Genomic DNA, 24889 nt, shown 5'->3' with positions numbered 1-24889 from the left:
GATTAGGATTTTTCCCATAATCGAGCAGCCCTACCTGCCGCCTTCCCTAAACCCATTCGACAGTGTTTTCAAAAGCAATCCAGGAAAAAAAAAGCCCTCGGGCAAATATATAAAGGGACTAAGCCGGAGGAAAATTAATGATAAAGAATAATAATAATAATAATAAATGAATCACAAAATTTGGAAAACTGTCAATTTATAGATATTTTTTACAGTGTACTCCTATTTAGATTTCTAGATTTTAGTTCCTTTATTCATCAGGGAACTAAGCCAAAGTGTGAAGTGTGAGTGAGAATCCACAGCAGAATGACCTGCCAACTATTCCGACATATGTTTTACACAGTGGATGCCTTTCCAGCTGCAACCCAGTACTGGGAAACCTATTTAGATTTTAATAACAAAAATGTCTTGAATTGGTATTCATGGAGGTTTCCTGGTGTTTTTTTATTTCTAGCTGTCACAATTATTACATAAAACGCCAGTGTTTATTATCTGCGATAACCACAATGGCTTTGTGTGGTAAATTCAAAAAGCTTAAGGTGTATTGTGAACAGCGAGTGCTCCAGTGTTACTTAATTCATATAATAGCAAATTTATTTCCTTTTTACATTAGCATGGACAATTCAATGACATACCATGAAATAGAAGAGATAAACCATTTGCTCTCTGCTTGCTTGCTTGCTGAAATGAGAGAAAATGTTGAAAATACCATCACAAAACGCACACAAAAATTCAAAACCTTCTTTCAAGTGAAATAAAGGCTTGTGGGTTTATGTGAAAGAAATTAGGATAGAAATGTATTAATTTTAGATGAGAAAAAATACTTGAATATTCAGAAAAGACAACAACAACAGTGTGAATGGAATATTAATAACATATTTGTAACATGTGAATTTTATGCTGTAACATTCGCAGTATTTTATTGATTTATGAACTCATTTAATGTAAATGTGTATATTTCATAGCTCTCTTTTGAATTACAAAGCCTTGATTTATAATTCATTCATTTCCTTCAGCTTAGTCCCTGATTATCAGGGGTCGCCAAAGCGGAATGAACCATCAACTCTTTCAACATACGTTTTATGCAGCGGATGCCCTTCCAGCTGCAACCCAGTACTGGGAAACACCCATACACACTCATTCACACACTCATACACTACAGACAATTTAGTTAATTCAATTTACTTATACCACATGTGGCGACCCAGATTAATTAAATTAATTTATTAAATTAATTAATTTTCAGGACTAAGCCGAAAAAAAAAAATGAATGAATGAATGAATTAGTTTAGGTACTGGTTTAGGGATGTAGAAAAAGATCATGCAGAATATGTAGATTATAAGTGCCAATAAGCAGCCAATATCTCAATAACATGCCTGCTAATAAGCAACTAGTTAATAGTGAGAATTGGTCCCTAAAGTTTTAATTAATTGGGATGATTTTTTAGTGAATCATGAATATGTAATAAACAAACTAGGCAAGGCAAGGCAAGTTTATTTATATAGCACATTTCATACACAGTGGCAATTCAAAGTGCTTTACATAAACAGGAATAAAAGAAACAAGTATAAGAGAAATAAAAACAAATAATAGAAATGGTAAAAATAAAAATAAAATAAAATAAAAGCTGATAAAATGTTATAAAAGAATTAAAAAGAAGAGAAAAACATAGTAGTTCGATCTGTCGGACGTAGCACAGTGCTCATTCAGTAAAGGCACAGCTAAACAGATGTGTTTTCAGTGTTGATTTGAACGTGCCTAATGTTGGAGCACATCTGATCATTTCTGGAAGCTGATTCCAGCAGTGAGGGGTGTAGTAGCTAAAAGCCGATTCACCCTGCTTTGACTGAACTCTTGGAATTTCTAGTTTATTTGATCCTAAAGATCTGAGTGATCTGTTTGGTTTGTATTCAGTGAGCATATCTGTAAAGTATTGAGGTCCTAGGCCATTTAGTGATTTATAGACCAGTAATAATACTTTAAAATCTATTCTGAATGTAACTGGGAGCCAGTGTAAAGACCTGAGGACAAACTACAAGCTTGGATGAACGCAATAAAGCAAAGATAACAGTGAACTAAACAGTGCATGCTTTATGGCTTTGTATATTTAAATGTAAAAAATACACTGGAAAGTCAACACAACGTTGCATGTCTTGCGACGTGACTATTGCGGATGCATACATTGCGATATCTATGCTGAAACTATATACTGTGCAGCCCTATTGCTGATTTCAAACCACTGAAACTTCAGCAATAGTCACTTTGATAAAACAAGCAGTGGCATTTTCATCATCAAAAGTCAACAAAGCAGATATTAACTAACCATAATACAATTTACAACCATAAATAAACAGTAAATGATGAAATATGGAGCCTGTTAATAAACAGATATATTTTACAGTGTAGTTGAACATTAGTAGAGATGAGATTGAAGATGATTTTCACAACATGAGTTATAAAATGTTCCACTATATGACCATAAAATAAATAAGAAAATCAAAAACAACAACTAAATGAAAAAATGTCAATTATTAGAATAACAGAGACCTTTCAATGGCATTTGGCAGGCTCAGACTATGTACAGTAAGTGAACACAGGTTTGTCAGTAATAACACCCATGCTGACATATCCAATGCAACCAATAAGAAGCGGCCCAGCAGTTATTATGTTGTTGTGTGCAAGGAAAGACAACGAACAGGAGGTCAACAATGAGGGAAAGCTACAACATAATGCTTCGAAATCGATTTTCAGAGATCTAGCATTGCCTACAAGCAAAGCAAGTAAACAAGGCCAAAATCAAAGAACAGTAAGCGTGGAGGAAAACGTCTGATGGAAAACAGATCTATGTTCCCATAATACAGATATATCTCATTCCGCTGAGGTGTTTAATGTTTTAAAAGTATATCAAGCGTGGAAAAGAGCCCCAGATGAAGCCGACTTATAATCTGTACAATGAAAAACCCAGTGTGAGACTACATCAAACTCGAGTGAGGAAAAAAAGAGAAAGAAACAAAGCAAACAGCAGCGCTCTAGACGAGCTGATGATAATCGATGCCATTAACAGTTAATGTGTCAGACTGTGAATAATTTGGAGTAAAGGAGTTGCCACAACTCTGGCAAACAAAAGGCAGACACTTTTGCCTTAGGCTGTGAAATCAGTCAAGCGCTTAAAACACGAGACTTGTCAGCCTCGTGGCAGCATCTTCTGTGTAAAGGTGATAATGTTGCAGGAGGTGCTTATGAAAGCAGCGCTTGTGTTTGCGCTTGAGCAGATACAGCAGGTCTGGGTTCAGCTCACAGCACACTGTGAGATAAATACAAACACAGACAGAGCTTTTCCAAACTCTCCGACTAACTAAAGTCAACTCACACTAACTAGGAATGTATGGTATAGGGCTACACAATATATCGTTTCAGCATTGATTTTAGTCAAATGATTGCAGAATAGACAATGTGGAATTTGTATTATAATCAACCCAGGCTCATTCTGAGAACGTAGTCCCGTGGACGTTTCTGGAGACCGCGAAATACGTAGCCGGGGGTACGTACGGCTGCATTTCGTTTTTTTAAGCGAATGCTGCGGGGCGGTGTGACGCCGTTCCTTTCGGCGCTTGCCGGCCGGCCAGCCGGCCGCTCGCCTCCGTGTGGAGGGCTTTCCCGCTGCAACCAGTTTGTCCAGTTAGCTCTTCGTGTACTCTGGCGGACTCGAGACGCAGAGAGGGGCTGACCACGACGACGACCGGGTTCGAGTCCGGGGAAGAGCGGTTCCAGAAATCAGGTAAGAAAACAAAAACAAAATCCAAAAAATGAAGCGAACAAGTTCGTCACAGGGTGAGAGAATGTGGTCAAAATCTGAAAACGTGATAAAAATTAGACGAGGGCTTTTCTTTTTCTGGACGGCTTTTCTGAATCGTCGTTGGTTGGGTTTAGGGACGGAGGAGGGTGGGTCAGCCGATTGGCCGGTCGCAGGGTCAATCATCCTGTCATCCAGGCAGACAGGCGGAAGGTCGTTCGACAGCGGCCTCTAGCGGGTTTACGCGAGAACAGCGCAGGAGAAAGCGCGCACAGCGGCCTCTCGCGGATTTGCGAAAACAAAAACTGCAAAAATACGTACCTCCAGGGACGTATTTCGTGGTCTCCAGAAACGTCCCCAGGACTACGTTCTCAGAATGAGCCTGGGTTGATTATAATTTAGCATTTGAGGCCTGTGTATAATGATTTTAAGGCATAAGAAATTGTATGTTTTTTACAATACAATACTTTAATAACATTAATATAAAATTATTTTTATTTTTACTATTCAATTAATGTATATGGATACTGTTAGACTAGGAAAACGATAAAACTCTGTTCATTTCAACTGTATCTTTTTTCTTTATTGTACTTATAAATTGTTTATTAGATTTTATGCAGATGCACTCTCATTGCAGAATCATCACAATCAATCTTAAACGATCAATTCTCTCCAAATAGAAATATTCAAGTCATCTGGTGAAATTGTTTCCATATCACAATATATATATTGCAGAATAACAAAATATTGTTAGTTTTTCCAAAATACTCATCAGAAAAAATTATTATAGCCTTCAGAATATGCCCGTTTTTTTATCCTGTGGCTTTAATTGCAAATGAGCTGCTTCTCCCCACCCACCATTCCCACGTGCGTGTCTGCTTCATCATGTGTTACGTCAGATAAGCAGCAGTCAGTGACAGAGACAGACTCAGATGAAGTTGATATACAGCTCATTAGTCAAAGATACCAAGTAAGTTTATTTCATGTATTAGTAGTGGAGATAATTCAAGCCTTTCTAAAACAATGAGGCGGGGAAAACCACACTCCTACGTTTTGTTGCAGTGGGTTTCAAAATCACTGGGATTTGGGTCCTTAAAACCAGGAAATTTAAAAACAGAGACTTGTTGGGTTTATATCACTTCAATATGACAATGGACACACTGTAACTACACACAGTTCTGTCCAAACAGCTTACAAAAGTTGATTTACATCATAGGTGTCCTTTAATATACAGTTGAAGGCAAATATTTTAGCTCCTGTAATACTTTCATTTTTTCCAAACATTTGCCAAATAATGTTTAACAGAATAAATTTTTAATACACCTTAAGCTAAATAATTTGAATAACTATTTTCAGAGAACAATTTTTTTTGTCTTTGCTATGATGACTGAAAATAATATTTGACTAATTTCGTAAGATACCAATATTTCACTTAAAGTGCAATGTAAAGGTTTAACTAGCTTAAATAGGTTAACTAGGCGAGAGAGCTTAGTTAGGCAAGTCATTGGACAAGTGATTTGCTCTGTAGTCAATAGAAAAAAAAAGGTTTTTATAGAGGGCTAAAATATTGAAATGAACCATTGAAAAAAATTAAAAGAGCTTTTATTCCAGCCAAACTAAAAGAAATGAGGCTTTCTCCAGAAGTAGGTAGTAGTGGGTTCAAAAGAATTCAAATTTCACAGGAAGGCTAATCATTTTGTCATCTGTATTTTAGATGTAAAAAATAAGTAGACACAAACTAAATTTTATTCACCACATTCAAAAATAAAAACCCTGTGGACAGTAAAAAATGTGGACTTTCAGATGCCAATAAAACTGAAAAGTACTGCTGACAATAATACAACCAAAATATCCTTGCAGGCATCATCTTTGCTCCAGTCCAGCTCCTCAGCTCAGCCTTCACTGCTGGCTCCACCAAATTTCCGGGCTCTGTCTCAGGCCTCCTGGTCTTCATCTCAGTCTGGTGTTGGAGACCTCTGTTCCACCTAGACCTGTCGACTCACTGGCTTTACCATCCCTCAGCTTAAAATCCTAAAAGGCAAGTCATTTCACTCAGTGGCCATCTTTAGAAATGCCTCTCAGGCATGCAAGTGCAGCTCCTAGCTCTTTGAATGGGAAAACATCAAATTCTCCAAAACTGTTTTCTAAGCTTGAGATTGAATTTTATATTTGGAATCACCAAAGACATTTGAAAACGACTGTCTCTTAAATTTTGTTTCTCTTTTTTTTGCTACCTAAAAATACTTGAGCACTCTGTTATGGTTGTTTTTGGAGGATGCGATCAGACGCCATCCTGTCAATCAAAATATGTAACTACCATAAAGTCGGCAACTTGTGTGCTACACAATATGATCACCTTTTATTTTAATGGTCCGTTTGTTAAATATAAGTTACACAGCATCTACATGCCAACTAATTTTCATTAGTTTATAAGTAGACTGTTAGGTTGGGGTTGGGGTTAGTGTAAGTTGACATGTACTTGCAAAGTTTCTTATAGTCAGTTAAATGTCTGTTGAAGGAGCAGTATCAACAGATATTAAGCAGACAGTCTACTAATACTGGACCAATAAACGGACCATCAAAATAACGTGTTAACCACAATATAAACCCAAGAATAAGGCCACGTCCATTCAAACTGGTCTTCTGAAGTAATTTCCAAATCTTCTCCTAAAATGATGAGATCTCAAACCGGCAAAGTTTGTAACCAATCAAGTGGTTGCAGTCATGTGATTTTCATTTAAATGGCAGAGGCGGGAAATGAATTAAAATACTTTTGTTTCATACAGATTACAAAACCAGAGAACATTTTATTTTCAAGTGTAGTCAATTTGTTTAAAATTAAAGAATTCAAGCTTTATGTGAATATTTGGGCTACACGATATTAGATAAATCTAACATACGATATTTTGTTATTCTGCGATATTCATTTTGCGATATGACTACAATTTCACCAGATGACTTGAATCTCTCTATTTGGAAAGAATTGATCATTTCAGATCGATTGGGATGATTCTGTAGAGAAGTGCATCTGTATAAAATCTTAAAAACAATCTACAAGCATAGATAAATACAGTAAAGAAAAAAATCCTATTGAAATAAGCTGTATTTTAGCGTTGTTTTTTTGTTTTTTTTTCAACAGTATTCAGGTACAATAATTAATCAATAAACAATTCAATAAAATTAATCTTTATTAAAGTTACAAACTGTACAATTTCTTATGCCAGAATTATTAAAAAAATCATTATACAGTAACAGGCCTCAAAAACATATGTAAATGTTGCATATCATAGAATAACATTGCATATCCTGCGATAACGACTATTGCACATTGTGATATTGATGCTGAAACAATATGTTGTGCAGCCTTAGTAGATATACTTCTTATATCTGTGAGGCAACTGTTTACTGTGATTTCACAGTACACCGATGGGTTCTTAATAATGAAGCTGCAGAAATCGTTGTAAAAACACAAGTCTGGACTGAGTCACATCTCCTGGAGAATCGTCAGTATATAGTGATTACTGATTGTCTCCTTTACTAGAAGATGGGGCTTCTTTTGCTAGAGCGCTCACATTGACTGTAGCATTTTTTCTCATTCAAAACTATACTATAAGTGACATTTCTTGCGTATTCTCTATGGTCTTTGGCTCATTTGTCTATCATCCTTCAGGCTCCACTGGGCTCTCTCATCCCTCCAGCTGCATATTGGACAATCCTTGCTCTGCCAAAAACCTCCAGATACCTCTCTCCCATATTCCCACCTTAGGCTTCTGGTCCATGCCTACATCTAGTCCAGTCTACGCATTGGCTCCAACTTGGCTCAGATCCACCATTGGTCTATTATCCTTCAGGCTTCGCTGGGCTTACTCGTCCCTCCGGCTGCATCTTGGTTAATCATCACTCTGCCTCAGCCCTGCATTTTTTGTCTTCATTTTAGTACTTCAGACCAGCAGTGTTTTTGTGGGTCTTTGTTTCCTTCGTTTGCTTGGTTCTCCACCTTTCCTAGCTCCTCCTCGGTCAGTTTTCCCTGTGGTTCCTCCTAGCCTCACCATTAAGTTTCTACCCTGACTCCTCCCTCCATCGGCTCCACATGGGGTCTAAACTGCCCCCAGCCTGCCTGTGGCCTCTTCCACCGCCAGCTCCTATGTGGACTGAAAGCCTTTACTTCCTTCCCCTATTCGTCATTATCACCCTGTCCCACTACTTAGGAGTAGTTTATGTTTACTATGCCAGGAGGTTCCTTCCGGGAGGGAGGATATACTATTACTATTATGTTCTGTTTCTACAGCTTTTAGTTTTGATCACCTGTTTTCCCCCTCTGAATTATGTTACTGTTTAAGTTATAGTTTCCCTAAATTCTGATTGAATTTATGCACTTGATATGCACTTGAATATCATTGAGTTCCTCACTGTTTCCGGTGTATTTAAACCCAAAGTGTGCTTCTATTCAATGTCATTTCATTTAGTTTGGTTTTTATGACTTGGTTTGGTTTTATTTATGGTTAATTATATGGTTATTATGTCTTCTGTGTAATTAGTGTAAGTGTATACAGATTGATTCTCACTTTTTTACTGAAAGAATTGCTCAATCGATGGGGATGATTGGGTTAATTTTTATTGATTCTCAACAAAATTACTGAAAGAATTGCTACCTGTTATAGCAGAACCTCTTCGTAACGTTATCAACTCTTCTTTATCTTTAGGCCATGTTCCAAATCCTTACAAGCTAGCTGTTATTAAGCCTATTATTAATAAACCACAACTGGATCCCAGCAACTTTGCTAATTATAGGCCTATTTTAAATCTTCCATTTATGTCTAAAATACTAGAAAATGTTGTTTCTGCCAATTATGCTCCTTTCTGCAGATGAGCAATGTTTTTGAAGTGTTTCAGTCAGGTTTCAGAGCTCACCACAGCACAGAAACCGCATCGATGAAAATAACCAACGATTTACTCTTAGCTGCTGACCAAGGGTGCATCTCGCTATTAGTTCTACTCGATCTTAGTGCAGCATTTGACACCATTGACCACAATATCCTCATAAATCGCTTAAAGTCTACAGGTGTCCAGGGACAGGCTCTACAATGGTTTAAGTCATACTTAGCTGACCGTTGCCAGTTTGTGAATATTAATGGACAGCCTTCAGAAATCAGCCCAGTAAAGTATGGGGTGCCTCAAGGATCAGTTTTAGGCTCTTTGCTGTTTACAATATACATGCTACCCCTGGGACACATTATTAGAAGACATAGGAACAGTTTTTACTGCTATGATGATAGATACTAATTATATATTTCAACTAAACCTGATGAGATGTCTGAACGGTCTAAGCCAGGGGTAACCAACCCTGTTCCTGGAGATCTACCTTCCAGCAGATTTTAGTTGCAACCCATAGCAAACACACCTGCCTGTAATTATCAACTGCTGTTCAGGTCCTATTTATTTGGTTCAGGAATCTGAACACAAACACCTGTGTTTGGATCTCCAGGAACAGGGTTGAGCACCACTGGTCTAAGCTAACTGAGTGTATTATAGATGTTAAAGACTGGATGACCAACAATTATCTTCTCTTAAACTCAGACAAAACAGAATTATTACTTTTTGGGCCTAAATCCTTTATACAGCAGGTCTCACATCTCGACCTGCAATTAGAGGGATACAAAGTTAGCGTTAGCTCTACTATAAAAAATCTGGGTGTCATATTAGACTGCCTTCTTTCATCTGAGAAATATCGCTAAGCTATGAAGTATGCTATCCATCTCAGACGCAGAAAAGCTAGTCCATGCTTTTATGACTTCTAGGCTAGACTAGACTAGGCTAGACTTTGCTGGCTGCCCAGCATCCTCTATTAACAAACTTCAATTAGTACAAAATGCAGCTGCCAGAGTTCTTACCAGGTCTAGAAAATATGATCACATCACCCCAATTTTATCCTGCTTATACTGGCTGCCTGTTAAGTTTCGTATTGATTTAAAAATATTGATTCTCACCTATTAAGCTTTTAATAATCTAGCTCCTGTTTATCTAACCAACCTTCTGTCTCGCTACAATCCAATTACATTTCTAACTTTAAGAAATATAAATTGCAAAATGTACACTGCAACAAAAGAATTCTTAAATCAAGAAGAATTTTCTAGACAAGCAAAACATTTTGTCTTGCTTTAAGAAATAATATGCCAAAATTAAGTGAGTTTTTCCTTAAAACAAGCAAATTAATCTGCCAATGGTGTAGGCAAAATAATCTTATGTCAAAAAGAAAAACAAGATTAGTTTGTAAATTAGTAAAGCTTTTTTGCAGTGTACATACAAAGTCAGAATTATTAGCCCCCTTTGAATTTGTTTTTCTTTTTTAAATATTTCCCAAATTATCTTTAACAGAGCAAGGAAATTTTCACAGTATGTCTGATAATATTTTTTATTCTGGAGAAAGTCTTATCTGATTTATTTTGGCTGGAATAAAAACATGTTTTAAATTTTTTAAAAAACATTTTAAGGTCATTATTATTAGCCCCTTTAAGCTATATATTTTTTGATAGTCTACAGAACAAACCATTATTATACAGTAACTCGCCTAATTACCCTAACCTACCTAGTTAACCTAACCTAAACTACCTAATTAACCTAGTTAAGCCTTTAAATGTCACCTTAAGCTGTATAGAAGTGTCTTGAAAAATATCTAGTCAAATATTATTTACTGTCATCATGGCGAAGATAAAATAATGTGTTGAAGAAATCTTTTCTCTGTTAAACAGAAATTGGGAAAAAAAATAAACGGAGTAATAATTCAGGGGGCTAATAACTCTGACTTCAGCTGTAAATTATAAAGACTATGCAGTGTTATTTTACATTTGAATATTAATTTTGTGCATCTGTCAGTGCAAATAGCCTAGTGGTTAGTGCGACGACACAGCCCCGAGGTGCTCACGGTGACCTGAGTTTGATTCCAGGCTTGAGGTCCTTTACTGACCTTTCCCCTATCTCTGTTTCCCATAATTTTGTGTCTATGAATCTCCACTGTCTTATCACAATAAAGGTGAAAACCCCTAAAAAACTAAAAATTGTGCATCTGAATGTTGCTAGACTTCCAGAAAATCATAAAGCACTGTATATTTTTGCTACTTTGTGCAGTATTGTTGCTTTACTGTATTTCCTCAATGTTTGTAATTGATGCATTTTATACAGATGCTCTCCCTTATAAAATCATCCCAATGTATCTAAAATTATGAATTGTTTCCAAATACTTATGAAATTAAACTCAATATCAATATGTATTGTAGAAAAATAAAAATATCGCAATGTCAGTTTTTTCCAATATGGTGCAGCTCGAACTACAGTTAAACCACTAAATAACTACTGTCTGCCTGTATTAGTCAAAGCTTCTATCAGTGCATTACTACTAACTACATACAACAGTCTGTGCACTCACTGTTGGAGTGCAGCTGTACGTATACAAATGTATGTGTGCGTGAAGGGAGTAACAGACATAATTAAGACAACACATACAGTACATTTGTCAGAAACTGGGGTTTAGCCTCTGGGTAAACAGACGGACAAGGGCCAGAACTACACCTGCTACTCAGATGCAGCATTTGAGGTTTGCGCGTGTATGATTGCCTCGAGATACACAGCCAACTGTTTTATATTCTTCAACTTTCTCTCACGTCTTACCGAACATTACGACAACAGTCTGATTCTCTTTTATGATCATCCTGTGTTATATAAACTGCCTTTGCTCACAATACTGTATATCTGTGCTCTTTGCTATAACAAGCATCACAACACATCTATCCGTCTTTCTTGGAGGCATTGGGAAGGTTAATTCTAGATCTGCGAATGGTGGCGTCATACGAAATGTTCCCACATTGAAGAGTCTGCAGTGTCCCAGATACAGACAGCCTTAGCAACGAGGGAGAGATCAAAAGGAACACCTACTCGGAGCAGACGGATACCAACGCTGCAAACAGCTACTGATGGTAACCCATGGCAACTCCTGATAACTGTGCATTCTGGAAAAAAGGCAGCCACAGCAAGTGCTTTCGCAATCTAAACTAACAGTAGATTCTGTTTCTGACAATCATGTACGATACGGACGTCTTCCTGGCCCGATGTAGACATCACAAGGTTGCCCTCGCAGCTCAGAACGGATCTGAAAACCAATCCAATCATTGAGATATAAAAGGGATTGGGCATGAAGAATTAAATGGGATCCAAAATAGCAATCTTTGTGCTTCTTTAAATATCCAGCACCTTCTCAATTGAGGCAGGAAAATGTGTTGCCTGAAACAACCTTGTTTGTCACTGCTTAGGGACCCAGAAAAGAAACATATTTAGAGACCTCATAGAGAAGGAAAATAAGGAAATTTAAGCTACAGTAAACAAGAGGTCTCAGTTTTAAAACAATATTATTATAAAAATAAATATGATTACAGTACGTCCAAATAGGGCTGCACGATTAATCCAAAAAAAGATTGTGATCTCGATCAGACCCCACACGATCTTAATCCAGCATCTCTGAGATTCAGCCAATTATATTTTCAAGTTTGGGAGAAGCATAAAGGTGATCTCGCTAGTCTTCACAGTGTTTTATATACGTTGTTCAGCAACATGGACACCTCCAAATGGTGCTATAAGTAGGAATGCTCCATAGAGCTGCACGATTATTCGAAAAAAGATAAACCCCTTACACCAGGGGTCACCAAACTTGTTCCTGGAGGGCCTGTGTTCTGCAGATTTTAGCTCCAACTCTAATCAAACACACCTGAACAAGCTAATCAAGGTCTTACTAGGTATACTTGAAACACCCAGGTAGGTGTTTTGAGGCAAGTTGGAGCTAAACCTTGGAGGGACACCGGCCCTCCAGGACCGAGATTGGTGACCCCTGCCTTCCACGATTTTAATCCAGCATTTCTACAATTCTGCCAATTATACTTTTAAGTTCAGGAGAGAAGCAAAGTCGGCCGCACAAGTCTTCACGTTGTTTTACTTACATTGCTTAGCAACGTGGCCACCTCCAAATGGTGTTGAAAGAGTCACATACTGTATTTATTAGCTGTAATTCACCCAAAAATGTCTTTTTTGTCTTCATGTAATGATGTATTCATGGCCGCGAAATCACACGTGACGTGAGTTGACTGTGAGAGGGCGAACAGAACTTGCATAGTCTGTGAATATCAGGTAATAAAGTTGTAAATAAAGTTCAGTTTGTGGCACAGAGCGATCGTTTGGAAGCCGCGCGGGAAGTATGAACCACACTCAGCAGTGAAAATGAAACCGAAAGTGCACACATCATTTAAATAATCATATTGCATTTTAGGCTAATGATTACGATAAGCATTTAATATGTTTTTTTCATAGCGAACACAGTGTGCATGAGAATAAATGTTTAACAGTGTCAGTATAACTACTCTAACCTATATAACGATGCATATAATGCAAGAGGGAATTTGACAATGACAAATGTTTCATTTTACCAGTAGAAAAAAATGGTCTAATAATGTTGTCAATGACAGATTGCAAGCATATATCTCAAACATAATAATTCAACATCAGAATTATGAATAGTTATGAGGTGTCGCACAACAGAAGTGGCGATCAGTGACGTATTGTGTATTTTAGAATTCTAAACATTCTATCAGGGTACACACACCGGCGCCGCAAGTCGGCGGCTGTCCAGGGCGCCCAGCCATGACTCAGGACACTGTTCATATTTTTGCCATGCCACAGAGCACTTTCAATTTAAATAATATGCGAATGTGCGTGTCTGGTGTGTGATAAGAATGTTTAAGAATTAACAATAATAATAGGCTACTCATTTTAACCTTTATTTTACATCTACAGAATCATGAGAAAATTGTGATCTTGATTTTAAGCAAAAAAAAAAATCTTGATTCTCATTTTAGGCAGAATCGGGCAGCCCTACAAGTCTATCCTATACAATATAATATTTTTCTTGATTAATACTGCTAATTAACGAGACATGATTTAATGAAGACTGAAGATACATACAAATCAGTACAGGGGTCAGCGAATCTTTAGCAAATTACAGTAAAAAACCCTTTAAAGAAAACATTGGTTATGATCTGCTTTTAATAAATCGTGTCAATCGCTTGTAATAAATGCGTGCTACTCATTTACAGCAAGCTGCTCTGAAACGTTTCACTTTGAAACATGCAGCGCTCACATTCATTTAAGTCATAGCCTTTTGAAGTTTAATAATCACATTAAAATGTATCACCATTCCTGAAATTGAAGACCTCTTAAAATTATAATTGACTCTTTTGTTATAGTGCTTAAGATATTCAAGACTTGAAAAGCTGAACTTCAGACATGTTAAGAGCCCCTGTAAATATTAAGAGCAGTTTGATTCTTTAATAAAAAAAACAGCAGGTTTTCGGATTAGAGATAGATTGTTTTAAAAAATAAGTAATTCTTTGGCATTTAATGCTTTCTAGCTATGGGTGATCTCAAAACCTACAACAAAACTGAGTGTACTAAACTTTATTGACCATGCCTTTTTTTTCCCTGACCTTTACATTTGGCTGGATCTTAAATCTAGCACAAACTGTACCACAAGACTGTCATCCTTTTAAGTTTTAAGCCCCAGATTGTCATGGATGCTCAAAGCATGTGACACACTCAGAATAGTCGCAAACTTGTTTGAAATCCAGCCGAATGGTCAGAAGTGTGTATCAGTGCGACTCATGACAGCCAATGAGATTTCCTGAAGAAAGAGCGCAAGAGGAGGGCAAGGCAGTGGGAAGTGGAAGCCAAAAAAAGAAGAAAAAAAATCTAAACATAAAAAAACATTAAAGTGGCAGCTAGCTACTGCCCACGTCTGCTCAACCACTGTCTCATCCGTATTGTTTGGCTCTTTATTCCCTATTCTGCGCAAAACCGCAAGCCCTTCCTCCACGTTGTTCGCTGACATGCTGTCAAGAATGGACTTACTATGGGTTACCATGTGCATGAGTTTGTGCCTTGCGAAGGGTGCTGAGTTTGTGTCTTGAACTGCATAGAGGTCTGTAATGCCTGGAGAAAGCTGTCCGTTAGCATTCATTTCAATGCCAGTTGCTCGCTCTTCTCCGAAGTATGCAATTCCAATTCTGCCATCTTTGCTCACAGCCACTCAGTTTCTGGACACAATTGTTTACAAGTCAATCAGGGGCTAACTGGACCATGCTAACCAGCCAGACCTTGACCCCTTAGAGTGTGCCTGTCCTTATTTGCCTCCCAAAACAACCAATATGATGGCTTAAGCCGTGATTTTGCCCCCAAAAGCATCCGTATCGCGGTGCACAACAAAAATATTATCTGGAAAAAAAAGTGAAAGTTTGTCTTTGATACTCATTCGAAGTTCTCGACATGACGACTAGCAAGAAAGGCTCACTTTGAGCTTTTTTTAGGCCACTCATACACTGAACATCATTTTGACACATTTGTCAAAAGTGCTACTCGTTTCTTTAAGTACTATTCTCATTTCTAAGTGCCCCTATTGCGGAGCGGAATAATGCACTCTGGAAACTCATGTTAGCCACTTTGCTGGATTGAGTTACAAGAAGGAGTGCTGTTACCCAGTGAATTTAGGCTTGTAAAAGGAACTGCCTGCCCAAAGAAGTAGGTGGCCAAGCTGTAGTACAGACTGGCAAGCCAAAAAGACACAGTACAAAGTATGTCGAGATTACAGAAAAAGATTCTGCCTTATCACGTTAGCGTTGGTGTAATCTCTCGGCCTCAAAGTGCAGCCACTGCACAGCATATACAAATGTATTCACTTCGGGTTGCTTCTATATTTGTGCATTTCATTATGCAAGCAGATTTCCATGAACTCAACCACAACCGATTCTCGCTTACCTGCGCAGAGCACTTGGCGGTACCTCTGGCTTCTCTGATTGGCCGTAGCAGCTGGCTGTTCCATCAGGTATCCGGCCTTCTTCTCTGAACATGGCAGCGGCCGCCGAACTGATAATTCCCACAGCATCCTGCAGGCGAGTCTCCAGGGGATAATCCCATTCATCATAGGTCACAGATATCATTCCTGGCGGAAAGGCTTCCGGGATATGTTCGAGATTCCCTGTCGTCAGGCTAGGAACAATCCACACAAAGCCAGCCCCGGTGAGCCCTAGCGAACGGGCTTCCTCCATAACCAGTGCTGCTTCATCCTTGGAGCAGTAGAGGAGGATAACGGGTGACTGGATGCGTTTGAGCTGCACATGAGCTCGGTCCTCAGGTTCACCGACACCGTCTAGAGTCACTACGCTCTGAAGGTCCCAACGAACAAAGCTGTGGTCCACAGTCACGCGCACAGTGGCTATGAACTCCTGGAAACCAGGGAACTTGGTGGTGACCACCGAGAAGACGTGCCAGTCATACTCCTCCATTATAGCAAGCATCAACAGCGCCTCCTGCTGGAGGGAGGCTCCAAACTGGAAAAATGAAGAACTGGAATCCTGGAAAGAAAGACAGGGAGAACGAGAGGGAGGGAGAGGCAGAGAGAACAGGTGGTGGAAGAGAAAAGGAGAAAGGGAAGCATGAGTAGGAGGGAAAGACAGAAACAGAAAGTTAGATAGAGAAATGCGGGGAAACACAAACCATGTGTTGTCACATCCGACACTGATAGTTGGGTAATTGTACTTCCACCTTGCCAACGAAAAGTCGTCAGTTCTGATAAATCAACCGAACTATCTTAGCTGAAACTGAACAATAAAACTCTCAACATCTTTAAAGGTTTCCTTAGCTTTACATGTTACCTTTCTGCAAGCATTAACCTCCACTTTAAATCTACAAGAGTATCTGGTTCTAACAGAGTGTTACGATCCATGAGCAAAATGATGAGTTGCACACTGTTCAGGAGGCTCTAAGAGGATTTCCTGTAGCCATTTTAGTCCAAAGAGTCAATTTTTTAAACTAATGTTACTTCTAATGTGTCACTGAAGCTGTTGCAGCCAATTATTCTCACTTTTTATTTCAAACCTATAGTGCTTTGAAGCCACCGCAATGTTTCCTACTTTGCTAGTATTTATATTTCATTCAAATTCAAACTCACTTCTGCAATTTATCTTGTATACCTTTGGTCATTATGCATTCAAGCTCATTTGGCTGGGACTACAAAGACACATTTGTTTGATGGGTTTTTAAAACATCCACGGAAAGTATATGGAATAAACAGAGCATGAAAACAATGTACAGACTGAACAACAACACTGCACAGACTGTGAGAGAACAATTTTTACGCATAAATGTACAATAATTGTGTTGTATATGCCTTCTGTTTTCTTATGTTGTATAATGTGCTATACATAGTCTTGCTTACATTGTAACTTTTATAAATCTATATATTTTAGACTGTCATTTACACATACAGTTTACAGCATTACAATATCAGGCCCGTAGCCAGAGGGGGTTCAGATGGTTCAGAAGACCCACCCTCACTGACAGGTTCAGAATTTGTACATGAGCTCATTTGTCCTATTTTGACAGCTATGCCATCATAAATAGTAAAAATAACTCATCGAAAAAGGTTTTAAGTCAAATCCTGATGTGACTTCAGTTAATCAGTTTTGGCTAATGCAATATAAAATATTTTTCAAGAGTCCAACATCCAACTGTGCAAGAAAACATCTGACATAAGTGAAGTCATCTGTAGCTACTGTATTGTTTATAAATAGAGAAAATATTTGACAAGTAACTTTTATTCTAATTCTTGAACCTTACTCTTGAAAGAAAACATTACCAATTAAAAAGTGCACCAAAAGTGGCCCATATTAAAATCAATTTGAATACTATTTTGGCTATTGTTGTTATCCATAAATTTTTCAAATGTACTTTTTTACAAGAGAGGCTGTAAAATTGTGAAGCTCAAAACTTATTATTATTATTATTATTATTATTATTATTATTATTATTATTATTATGTTTTAATTCTGACTGAGGAAAGTTTAATGTGTTGGCCAGTTTGTAATTTGCCTAATAAATTACAATAGGCTATAGATTTTAATTTAAAACTTTTTTGTAATGATATATGATGTAATAAATTTGTATTTTAAAAATAAATATTTGTCATATTTTTTATTCTAAATATTTAGAAAATATTTTTGGTACATAAAAAAGCGTGGTTATGATGAATTTCCAACAAGCTAATTTAGCTAAAAATAGTGTTTAAAATGTCACCTAAATCTCATAATTAAATAGAAAATGAGGCGAATAACTTCCAAAAGGTCCCCTTTTTTGAGAAAAATTAACCACCTCTTTCACCAGGCGGGCTACAGGCCTGAATATTGTTTTAAGGTGACTAAGATTTATTTTATTGGCATTGTTTATTGTTTATTTTTGTAAGTATACATATAATTAATAAGATATACTTCTAATAATAATTTTATTTGAAATAAAATGCAGTTCTTCTTAAATTTCCAAGCATCAAATTATTCAGAGAAAAAATATTGTTTCCAAAAACATATCAAACGGCTATTTTCAACATTAATAAAAATAATTTCTCTTGACTTGAAATAAGCATATTAGAACCAAATTTCAACATCTAATGATGTTAAAGCTTGACTTTACCACTATGACATCGAACAGACATTGGATTTTGGATGTCATACCTGATGAATAAATGTCAGTATTTGACATCAATATGACATGGGTTAAGATGTTGGCTCGACGTTGGATTTTGGTCAATTTCTAACAAAACCTAAAATCAACCAAATATCAATGTCATCGGACGCCATTATTGGACATCAAAATGACGTTGTCCTTAGATGCTGGCAAGACATTAAATTTTGGTCACCTGACATCACAACCTAAATCTAACCTAAAATTAACGTCTTATGATGTTGTGTGTCTGCAGGGCAACAACTAAATTCACTACAGAATGTTACGTTTTACATATTCACAAATTAGACGTAAATGCATCAGCTTTTTATAGCCTAACACTCATTACTCACTACTCTTGAGTACTTTTGAAAGGGCTACTTTTTACTCATACTTTGAGTATTATTTACAACAGATACTTTTACCCTACGTGCACTACATTTTTAGGCAAGTAATGGTACTTTTTACTTGAGTATGATTTTTCAGTACTCTTTCCACCACTGCTCATGTTGAATGCGTGACAGAGAGCCCAGAATTATGCCTTTTTCTGGCAGGCGTCTTTGTGTGTCCGTGTTTTTTTTTCATTTTTTTTCATTTCATTTCAACAAGCGCAATATTTCTCCTAGTTCTTCTGTGATCGCTGCATGTTGTTTGTGTGTTTCTATGGCAATGCGGGAGAAATTACGTTATGTGTTAGGGTGAAAAACGATTTTCATTCAAAGAAATCGATGTGAACTTCACACTCGAATTAATCGATAAAACTGATTTATTAAAAAGCATATTAAAATATATATATATATATTTTTTTTTAAATGGGAGTGTCAATATATACATAAACACACAATATTCATGAATTTTGAGTGTCATTTTGGGGCCACTTTATGTTCTCTTGCCTTAAATTACAAAGTAATTGCTTTCATCCAGTCTTACAACATGCAATCATTTTGGTTTGTTTCATCACCCCTGAAAAATATTTAAATCCGGAGAAGAGCCGTTTCTCACTGCCGCTGATAAAGCAGAAGTTTCTTTCCCCTACTATCGAAGCCCTTCAGCTTTGCCAACGCACAAGTGTAAAAAAGGTCTACAGAGAGAACAGCAACGAGCAAGAGAGAAGGGCGCAGATCAGGAGCCGACAGTGAGCCGCTGAATACAGGAGAGAGGGGAGAAAGACAGAAATTGCTGCACACTGTCACACTGGAGTCACTGACTGAGTTAAGAATAATGACTGCATCCTTGTGCGGTGACAGCTTGATATCTCAGAATATACAAACACATAAACGAGCGACAATGGAGCTTATGAATATCATGGTTCAAGCGCTGTGCAAACACACAGACGCTGATCTGTCCACCACGCCGCCGAGACAGATTTAAAATACTGAGCTTAAGCAAACAGCGACTCGCAAATAAACAGGTAAGGAGGAGGTATCCGTTGAGGATTAGCGCAGAAGAAAAAAGAGGCCAAAGGAGAGCGCATTTACATGAGGTGAATGTACGCTCATCCAAACTGTACCTCACTGTAACTGAACCTGCTGAGAAAATTGAATCTGCGGCACGTAACTGAGTCACAAAGCGGTACATCTCTCCCCTGATCCAAAAGCGAGACTTCACATAAACCAGTTATGTCACATTCTAAAAATATATCACACAAACAATTCAGGAGACATTAAAACGCTGTCCCAGATACACCGAGGAGTTAATAAATCAATGCAAATGTAGTGGCTGCACTCAATGTTTTGGATGGTCCCTTTCGCACTGTGAATGCAGCACTTGAGGGTTTAAGAGGCTCGGGGATGAAACTGGATTAGAGGTATGCCAAAAATCTCCCACACAAATCTCAGGTGTAAACGGACAGAAGCAATGGGGTACATCTAGGTACACGTGTGCATCTAATCAAAAAGAGCTGCTTTCAGACCAGGTTTGGAAAATTAATCTTACAGACTCGCACTTTTTGGTGGTCGGGGTGCTGAGAGGTTTTCCAGTTTGGCAGGAGGTTGATAAGCATGTGAAGAGGGTTCGGATTTAGCCGCAGCGCTGGAGGTTTGCAGGTAGATGCACATACAAACAAACACACACAAAAGATGTGTGCACCTGGAAATTGCTTTAATCAGAAAGGCACTGAGGGTCAGAACTCGGAAATATCTTTCCATTAAAGCACTTCTGCAATCTTGTCGCCCATTTGTCCACATATCCTGACCTTGGAGTTGCCGTTTTCTTGATACCAATGCAGCTTAATCAAAACACTCTTTGATTGCCAAGATGAAGAAGACCGTGGACAGCAAAACCAGTGTCCCTAGCTATGTTTTCATCTAAAGATGAGGATTAAACTTATGCACAATAATCATATAAATCATCTGCAAAAAAAGCAGTTTCCATCCAATTAGTTAAAGAGAGCAAAATCATCACCTCCTAATAAACTGGCGTCAAATATAAGAAAAGAAAAGCGGAATTTGCTCTGGCAACTGGGCTTTATTTCTTATCTAATAAATGACTTGCATCTCAGAAGATGAAGCTGAAATGCAATAAATGCATGGTGACTTTTGGGGGCATGAGCACAGAAGCTAAAGATTTCTGGAGAATTTAAAGAGTTCTGGGAGCTAATAATAGTGGAACACTTTATGAAGGACTTGGGCAGAGGGATTTTAGAATGACCAAAAGAGCATTTCAGATGTTGTGCAATGTGGTTGGTCTGCTGGTTTGTCCATTAATCTGACCCGTCATGCCCATTTTAGTTTCTTAAGACAACATCACATGACTTTTTTATTTTAGAATTAATTAAATGTGTTTACATCACATTTTATGCAGGTTTTTTCTTATAGGATAAAAAGTTTATCTTACTCAATTGTACACATAAGTTTATGTGCATTTTCAGCATCAAAATAGTTAAATGGAAACATAGCCAGTGTCAGCTTTTTGAGATTAATTTGAGATCACATGACAGCTCAATAAAACAGCTTTTTGTTAAGTTTGGACAATATTTGTCTAATATCTGTCAAAATCTGGAATCTGAGGGTTGAAAAAAATCAAAATGTTAAAAAATCAGCTTTAAAGGTGCTGTATGTAAGTTTTTGACTCAAAACAAATGCTAAAGTCAGATATTCTGCTTTGAAAATGTGCGTTATGTGCCAGAACGTCTGTCTTTGTTTTGGTCATTTAATCCCGCCCAATGCCAGTTTAGCCAATTATATCTCAGCACCCTGGGTTGCCTTAGTGGAAAACAGCTAATTTCATACATTCAGTCAAAAAGGCTCTTGAAGTATGCATCCGTGTCAGAAATGCGACCTCCAGTGGACTGTAGCAGCCTCAGAAATAAGCAGATTCAGAATTACACAAGAGGTGGTTATTAACTAGCAAATAATATGAATATTACCAACGTAAACATTAGGTGAGCAGGGACTATTGTAATCCGGTGTCTTTTTGCAGTGATAATAAGATTTGCAGTGATAGGCAATTTGGATTTTTGCACCAGACGAAACACGACAAAATTTTAAATGCAGCCATTCAGAAGCACAGAATATGCACTCACTGCACTCCAATGAAATGGTAAGGCTAGTCACAGTTCTAAAGTTCAATTTCAAATGGTTTATTTTATTTTCAAGATCTGCTGCTGCTTTCAGTAGTATGGCAATAAATGTCATGTAAAATGGCATTCAAACTCACATTGTTAGCATTTAACACTGAATAGAGCACATGAGGTGTACCGAAGGTGATCGCTGTTCACCTGTGAGGTATAGAAGATGTTTCTAAAATATAAATTTCAGGTGTTGGTTAGACACCTCGATAATCAGGCACACTGTTGATGTTGTCAATCTGGAAACCTGAGTTTGTGTTTGTTTCAAACCAGGAGTGCAATTCCTAGTTCAACCTCTGGGTGTCAAACTAATATGCCGCACCTTTAAAATTGAGCAAATGAAGTTCTTTTCAAAGCATGTTACTAACCAGAAATTACGTTTTGATGTATTTACTGTATACATTTACTAAATATAATTCACAAAACTTGATCCTTACTTAGGCCTAATCCCAATTCTAATTTTGTACCCCTTCCCCTTGGCCCTTAAACCCGAGTGTGAAGGGGAAGGGCTTCAAAATGTTCATATTTTGCTTCATATAAGATATGACGATCACGACTGCTGTAGTTATTCCAGTTGCTTTATTTTTTGGTTTTTATCTTCAAGAAATCACTGAAGGCAATAATATCATGCTATCATAATTATGGCAATAAGCTCGTAACTGTACTATGTATTTCCACAGTGCCTATATTCATCTATGTAAACACACCAAAAACAACATTAACATTATAGCAGACACTGTAAAAAGCTCATTCCCAGCCACTAGACGTTTCTGACAGGATATTGGAGTGTCAGAATATTATTATTATACAGAGAGTTATTATTATGGATAATAGATAGCGAAATTTGCGGGTTTTATTTTATAGTTTTTTTTTAAAGCATGACGGTAAAACACAAACGTTGTTATGAATATAATCAAAAATGTGCTTGTTTGTTGTAAAAATTCATAATAATGACAATAAATACTAATTTGTGGATCTCCTTACATCCAGGTGGAACTATTCTGCCGTTGTGGCTGGTGTATTCTGGGAAATTTTCTTACACCTTGGTTTTGAGTGTGGTCCTGAACAATCTCTGTTCGAAGGGCTATCTAGCCCTTCTCCTTAGCCCTACGCCTTCAAGCTAAAGAGAATTAAGGGGTAAGGGGAAGGGCTAAGGGGTAGAACTGGGATTGGGCCTTAATATTTAAATGACTTTTGACAATAATTTTGACCCAAGTATTTTTTGGAATTGCCAAAAACACACCCTTGCAAAATAAGCTTTTGTGGTCCAGGTTTATTGTTGTTTTGTTTTACTTTTTGTTTTCCAGCTCTGGAATGCTATGAAATGTAAAATTAGAAGTTATGGAAAAAATCATATCAATAATTCAACATCCTCATGGATCTTTTGAAGTAATCTCCAGAGTTTATCCAGATCATCCACACATATACACTGATGCTTACTGATTAGACACATACCGAACAGCCCATATTTGTTTTTCAAAATACTGTTTATCAAAGATTATTTGATTTGTTTATGATGGTTGTTAGCATTATGAGTCAGAAGACAACACTTGGGAGTTGGCTGTCCTACGGTCATTTTTTCTTAAATACAGAAGCTTAAACACATTAGAGAGTAATGAGCTATTCTGCCACTAAAGACATTTGAAATGAATCTTTTCCAATGCATGCTGTATGTCCCAAAGCAATTCCATTTTTGGTGGAAATATGCCTGCCGTTCTCACTTCATCAAAGTTGCAGAAGAAAAGAAAGAGCTCCCCGTTCCTCTATTACTCAGCAGAGACTGGCCAGAGTTTGAACGACTGCGTGACTGACACTCGAGGGAGAGAAAAAAAATAGTAAAAAAAAGGACCTCAGGATAGGGAAAAAACAACGTCCACCCCCATTACTTCTAGCCAAGGTGACTGATGGAGGTGGTAAGCAGACTTGCAATTTCAGGGTTGACTTCCTTCACAATATTTTACAAAAAAAAACCCAAAAGGTGCACAATATATCAGAAACAAATTGGTAAATATTAACAGACTTATCAATATTGATGTTAATCTGAACGTGTGCATGTAGAATAAGTGTTTGATGATGACATGCTGTGAAAAATGCTGGGTTCCACAAAATTCCTTCATGTTGTCCCAACACAAATAGATCAAGTTAAAACCTTATTGCTTTTACAAATGTAAGTGGATTGAGCATAAAACAATTAGGTGGTCCCAAAAAAATCTCAAGAAGGGTTGAATATATCTTTGAAAATATTGAAAAATAATAATACTATTAAATGTAAATCTTGGCAATTCTAAAAAAAAAAAAAAAACATTTCTTTTTGTACATCAAAATTAGGGCTGCATTTTGTTTTTCTGCCATATATATTGTGATATGAATATAATTTCACCAGATGGCTTAAATAGTTCTATTCGAGGGAAAAATATATAAAAATCTTGAAAAAAATTATTAATTTAGATTGATTGGGGTGATTTTGTAATCTATAAAAAATAATAAGCAAATTGCAAGCAAGAATAATTACAATAGAGCAAAAAACAGTCAAATAAACAATGCGTTATAGTTTTCCAGAGAGGCAAACAGTATTCAGGTAGAGAAATTGAAGAATTAAATGTAAAATAAAACTGTATAGTCTTCACTGGATTAATAATTTAGTAAAATTATTCTTCAATAAAGCTACAAATGTTGTACGTTATTAGGCCTAAATGCTTTACACTCTCTTGAAAACGCATGCAAATGATAAACCTTCACTCTCTTATGGCTATACGTTGCAGTGATTCCCCAAATCTCATGTATTCTCAATTGTTGGTCAACTATATTCCCAACTCAACATTGCGCATCCTGCAATGTGACTATTGTGGACACACACGTTGCGATATCGATGCTGAAATGATATATTGTGCAGACCTAATTAAAATGTTGTCACTTAAAGTCTCATTAAAGCAACAAAATATAA

General features: G+C 37.2%; 1 protein-coding gene across 1 annotated transcript in view; it reads right to left on the bottom strand.

Annotated features, from left to right (window-relative positions):
* The window catches only part of grin2ab (glutamate receptor, ionotropic, N-methyl D-aspartate 2A, b), a 157812-nt gene that overhangs the window by 32022 nt on the left and 100901 nt on the right, over window positions 1–24889 (bottom strand). The window contains exon 4 of the mRNA XM_056462656.1: window positions 15642–16237. Within this exon, the coding sequence (XP_056318631.1) occupies window positions 15642–16237 (596 nt within the window). The remainder of the gene's footprint in view (window positions 1–15641; window positions 16238–24889) is intronic.

The sequence above is a fragment of the Danio aesculapii genome, chromosome 1 (assembly GCF_903798145.1).
Source record: "Danio aesculapii chromosome 1, fDanAes4.1, whole genome shotgun sequence".
Lineage (NCBI taxonomy): Eukaryota > Metazoa > Chordata > Actinopteri > Cypriniformes > Danionidae > Danio > Danio aesculapii.
Note: the sequence above shows the minus strand (reverse complement) of the source record. Positions and strands in the feature narration are given on the sequence as shown.